At 37.0% G+C, this 6000-nt stretch overlaps 1 protein-coding gene across 1 annotated transcript in view; it reads right to left on the reverse strand.

The window, feature by feature from the left end:
- Positions 1 to 6000, reverse strand: part of LOC149786798 (tubby-related protein 4-like) — a 341424-nt gene that overhangs the window by 23865 nt on the left and 311559 nt on the right. The window contains exon 12 of the mRNA XM_089977301.1: positions 4071 to 4308. Within this exon, the coding sequence (XP_089833427.1) occupies positions 4071 to 4308 (238 nt within the window). The remainder of the gene's footprint in view (positions 1 to 4070; positions 4309 to 6000) is intronic.

A 6000-nucleotide genomic window follows, 5' to 3' on the forward strand; every position in this document is an offset into this window, starting at 1 on the left:
AAGCCCATTAGGACAATCTGGAGTACTGCGTTGGGAAAGCCCGTTAGGCCAACTGGAGTACTGCTTTTGGAAAGCCCAGTTGGACAATCTGGAGTACTGCGGTGGGAAAGCCCATTAAGCCAATCTGGAGTACTGCTGTGGGAAAGCCCATTAGACCAATCTGGAGTACTGCTGTGGGAAAGCCCATTAGGCCAATCTGGAGTACAGCGGTGGGAAAGCCCACTGGGCCAATCTGGAGTATTGCTGTGGAAAAGCCCATTAGGCCAACTGGAGTACTGCTGTGGGAAAGCCCATTAGGCCAATCTGGAGTACTGCTGTGGGAAAGCCCATTAGGCCAATCTGGAGTACAGCTGTGGGAAAGCCCACATGGCCAATCCACACACTAGGTAATGTACAGTAAGTGGAACCATCCAATTCATTCAAAGTTAGATAAATAAAAGAGATGCGCATTAACAAAACAAAAATTACTTTTCTGCCTTAATGATAATGTTTAAGCTATCTTTATAAAAAATTACTGGCTAGTTCATGAGGCCTAAAAAAATGTGTGTTTCCAGTCAGCCAACAATCCCTGTTTCTCAATGGTGACCCTAGCACCCCCCTTCATAAAAAAACCCCCAATCACATGAGATACATATAACGTTCTTAAGCAAATAACCTGCTGAATCAAATTTTAAAACCAGTACACTGGGAAACACACATATTTTTCTTTTTGGTCTGATCAGCAGCTATGTTTCTTAAAACAGATTTTACTTCATATTATTTCAGTAGTTGACAGAGTTTGAAAGTTTAATTCATTTCTTAAGGCACAATGTCAAAATTTGGCTGTGATTTGGGACAGAAAGATCAATCAGTGAAGTAATCCGAGCCCAGCAAAGCAAATTTCCAGAACTCCTCACCAACAGAGTCTGACTCTATAAAGTACTGCAGCAAGAGATACAATTTATTCCTTTGCCCAATACTGCACATCAATCAACATTTAGTCATTCTGGAGTATAAGACATCTGTCAACATCCCAACAGCCACCCAGCATTACCCAGCAATGGGACAATGCATGAATGCAGAGCTCAGTAGTAACTAACATGTTTAAACATTGTAACATCTGTGGCCATTGTAACAGCTGTGGCCATTGTAAGATCTGTGGTCACTGTAACATATGTGGCCAGTGTAAGATCTGTGGCCATTGTAACAGCTGTGGCCATTTTAAGATCTGTGGCCATTGTAACAGCTGTGGCCATTGTAAGATCTGTGGTCACTGTAACATGTGGCCATTGTAACATCTGTGGTCACCGTGAGATCTGTGGTCACTAACATATGTGGCCATTGTAAGATCTGTGGTCACTGTAACATATGTGGCCATTGTAAGATCTGTGGTCACTGTAACATCTGTGGTCATTGCACATTCAACAATTCTTCACTGCAAAGCAGATGTAGAAAGATTATCTCCTACAACACAATCTTTAGAGGAGTTTGAACAACAGTACCATCCAGTCTCTGATATGTAACAACACTTCCAAGTGACCTTCAAATTGCCAATGAGCTACAGACAGCAGCAAAAACTTTACAGAGTTAAGACTTTTGACACTGTCCAATGGAGACAGAAACAAAGTGTATTTTTTGTATTTAAAGCCTGTATTGTTGTGTGATCGTGTGAGCCAAGTATGCCTGCACATAGTGGCAAGTAGGGTGGGGGCACTTATGCCACCCTTGGACTTTGCCTCTAAACATGTTTTGGCCTACATCCATAAAACTTAATTACTGACCACTACATATTTGCTGCCCTCCCCCTCATCCCAGCAAAATAATTCTGTGGGTGCCCCTGATGCGAGTTTTAAAAAAAAACAACCCAACACTGTTTGAGAGATTATCAGAAATGTGAACAGTGAATGGCACATTACATACTGGTTCTGTGTTAACTGTCTTCTGTGCAGGAACTAGTAGGGTATGATTAACACTGGAGAAAACTGACCAATGGGTCTTAATGACCTAGACTTTTGGTCAAGGTATTCAGTCTTGAACTAGACTTACTGTGCAGAAAACATTTTTCTTATTAACTTTTCTTGACCTTTAAAACAAACAATCTATGGGTTTCTTTGATACTCTAAGTACATACAATCCATCCACAATGTTTAGTCAAGGAACTAACTTGAAAACAAAAGTTATTTTGAAATCAAATTTTTCTTTGAGTCATAATGACCTATCCCTTTGATCTTTTGACAACAAATTCAACACTGCAAGCCATTCATAAACTTTGGTCTAGGTAATCGGTTTAGAACAAATTCATTGTGTAAAAAACATTTTTGCTTAATTCAGTTAATGATCTTGACCTCTGACCTTTTGACTCCAAAATCAATAAGCTTTTATCTACCCAAAGTGTAAGTTATTCACAAACTCTGATGAAGTAACATGGTCATGAACTGAATTTTTGTGTGCAAAAATCACTTTTCATTTATCCAGTTAGTGACCAAAACTTTTGACCTTCTGACTCAAATCAACAAGCTTGCACCATACTCTAAGTGCAATCCATTCACAGTATTTGGTCTGAGTCTGTGATTCTGTGATGATGAACTAATGTTATTGTATGCAAACCATTTTTTTCTTCTTACAGTCAGAAACCTTAGCTTTTGCCCTTTCAGCTCCAAAATCAACAGACATCTTCCTTTCCAAATGCAAGCCATCCACAAAGTTTGGTCCAGGTCAGTGATATAAAATTAAAGCTACTTTGAGGAAACCATTTTTCTTTCAGTGACTGTGATCCTGACTTTTGACCTTTTGAACCTAAAATCGATAGGCTTCTTCCTTACTCCAAGTGAAAGCCTTCTGCAAAGTTTAGCAATGATAGATGGTGGAAAACTGAAATTATTTTGCTTAACAAAATAGTGAACAAACAAATGGATGGTTTGGTTTCAATTAACACCATTTTGAAGCACATGATAGGCTATACATAGTGGCCAGTATATTTGGTGGAAAAAGAATCAGGGCAGATCCCAAGATCTACCAACCCACAGTAAGCTGCTGGCAAGATTTCTCACATACCCACACCAGTCATGCCAAGATTCAAAGACAGAGGTGAGATGCATCAGTGACATGTAAATTTATGTGAGTGCCTTAGACCACTTGGTCCCCCACAAAATGATGGACAAATGAACAAGCATCAAAGCATAACACTCCACCTAATGGCAAGCATATAAAAAAAATGTGGATGCTTTTGATGATAAAAAGAGCAATATATCAAGCTTTCAGTTACCAATTTCGGTGGCAATTTTCTTCACGTTCAACAAATCAGGGTCGAATATTTGATACTTTCTAGTAAACAAAATGGGATCCACAACTGACCCCGCATTATAAGCAGGTTCGCAAGTTATCAGGGCGTGAGTATCGAGGGAGTGGTGCATGAGCAATGATCTGATCCAATTGCCAGTTTGTACAAGAAACAAAACAAAACAAATAGTCCCCTATATTACTGATTACACTTGGTGACATGGAGGTTTTGAAAACAGTTACTTATTTCCCAAGACAATAAATATGTACTTTCTTCGCCTTATCTTGGTTGAGTCAAATACATTCTTTTGAGGAGGAAATCTTCTAGTTATGATACTGGAGGCAGTGAAAGAACATACTCTAACACTGGCATAATCAACACTCAAATTATTTAAGAGTTGGCTTGGCACAGTTAACATTTTTGCTAGTTTGTTTACACTGCAATATGCATGTGACAAATAACATGATGAAGATCACTGTAGCTTACTTAAATATAATTTTATCTGCCCTGTCTTATCAGCAACATGTTTGATTCCCACTTTATTCTTGATTTTTTTCAAAATTCTGCAAAATATTTTCATTTCTTTTTCCCTGCGACAACAAAAAAAATCATATAAATTTAATTTCTCAACAGTATTCGGTTTTAATGTTAAAAGTAAAGTCAATGTACAAAAAAAGAATGTCATCTATTAAAAACTCCATGTTAAATTTGTTCCGAACAAATAAGCAAATGAAAAGGATATCTGGATTGCCAAATGTTGCTTTTTTAAGGAAAGGTGAAAGAATAAATTTTGTAGTCATTCAATTCTTACACAAATCATCATTGTCTTCTTCGCTAGCACCAGCTGGAGTAAAATTCTGGTCCTGGGTGAGCAGACTTTGGTCCCTTGGAAGCTCAGACACATTGACTGTCATCTGTCGGGGCTGAAGATGCAGTAGACTGGTTTTGTACAACACATTTCCCAGATCTTCAGGCAAGTGAGAAGCAATACCAACCAGTCTAAACTTGGTTCCCCAAATATTGGATGTGACTTCCACCAGTTTGCTGCTCTAGAAGAAAAAGAAAATATGTTAAGTATTAACAATCCTATACCAAGTACCTGTATTCACTTTTTCTTCTTTCAAGGCTTCTTATGGAATCCAGATTTGGAAAAATTAAATGCTAGGTTTTCCAATACATAAACCGTTGTACCCTAGGACCCTAATCTTTGTGAAGTAAAGGACAGCCTAGTCTGTATTCTTAAGGAAATCTTGAGGGCATGGCTTTTTTGTCTGTATTTTTGACAGATAATGAAGATCAAAATTCATTCAAATGAAAATGTTCAATTGTTCAAAACATTTTTATTTCTTAGGAATTATTCTGCTTCATAGTAATGACACAATGCCCATGAAATTTCTTACATCTTGGATTGCTGTGTTAACAATGTTTTTAATACCCCCCCCTTCAATCAAGAAGAACTGAAAGAACCAAATATTTAAATCAGTATTGTAACATAATAACAATTAAATACAAAGACTGCCAAAAGAAAATGGGAGGATTTCATTTTGGCTCAGTCTAAACACTGCTGCCTTCAAGGTAAAGTGCCCCCCATCAAGATCCTTGTGACCTTGGTTCTGCCCGCCCAAGTGACCGACTTGTAAAGTTTGATACCTATTTGTTTACTAATCAATGTAACCTGCTAAAGAGGAGTTAATTTGCCTAATTTTGTCCTGTGCCCCAAAAGAACAGACAGTATATGCTTTTATTGTTTTTTTTTAAACCTTGTTCAATACAAGTAGATAAGAAGGCTTCACATGCCTTGACCAATCGTGGTCCACATGTAACAAATGATAATAACCTTTCTTTTAACCTTGACCTATAAAATCCACAGAAAAATTTGCTTTTATTGATGGAAGATGAAACAAATGCTACTTTTCTAATCTTTGACAAATTAATTTTCATTAAAACATGATGAGAATTGACAAAGAAAGGAAAGACAAAGATTCTGATATCTCATCATCTGGTGTACTAAATAAATAATTACTTTACAAATGCTTCAAGCAATGAAGTAAAACAAGGAAACACGATCACAAGCCTGAAAGATTAAGGAGAGTTATGAAGAATACCAACCAATCAAACCAAGGAACACTAAGATCTGACCTCTGGGAAATGATATTTGAAATTTTTCAAACAGTCAGATGTTCCTTAGGGTATTATCAATCATTCTAAAATGTCAAGAATCCAATAGGAATTAGTTTGAGATAGTTTTGCACTGCAAAAAGCCCTGAAGATTTTGTGCCAAGCCATCACAAATATGTGTTAATTATGTGAAAAAACACACTCTAGATGCAATACTGAAACTGATAACTCAACTGATAATTACTGGCTCAAGATGGTGATAAATCCTTGATTATCTTCGCTGATCTTAAAACATGAAAATGATTCAGATTTGAGTCCTGATGGAAATACTTTATTATGTTTAGTAATGACTTAAATTTTATGAAGGTGGGCCCCATAATAATGAAGTGGGTACAAATGTCGTAGGTAGGGGAACATGCTTGGGTAAATTTACATGATAATCATGAGCTTTTAAATGAAAAGGTTGCAGTTTACATAATTTATAGTATAGCATTTTATGTGTGTGTATGTCTGTGTGTGTATGTATGTGTGTGCTTGGGCGGATTGGTAAACAGTTTAATAAAAAGTCAACAAAACGGGCTAAAACTAAACATGACTATAAGAGGGAAATACAGTAAAAAAAG

This window comes from Sinohyriopsis cumingii, chromosome 12, assembly GCF_028554795.1.
Source record: "Sinohyriopsis cumingii isolate HCF-2022 chromosome 12, ASM2855479v2, whole genome shotgun sequence".
NCBI classification, from domain to species: domain Eukaryota; kingdom Metazoa; phylum Mollusca; class Bivalvia; order Unionida; family Unionidae; genus Sinohyriopsis; species Sinohyriopsis cumingii.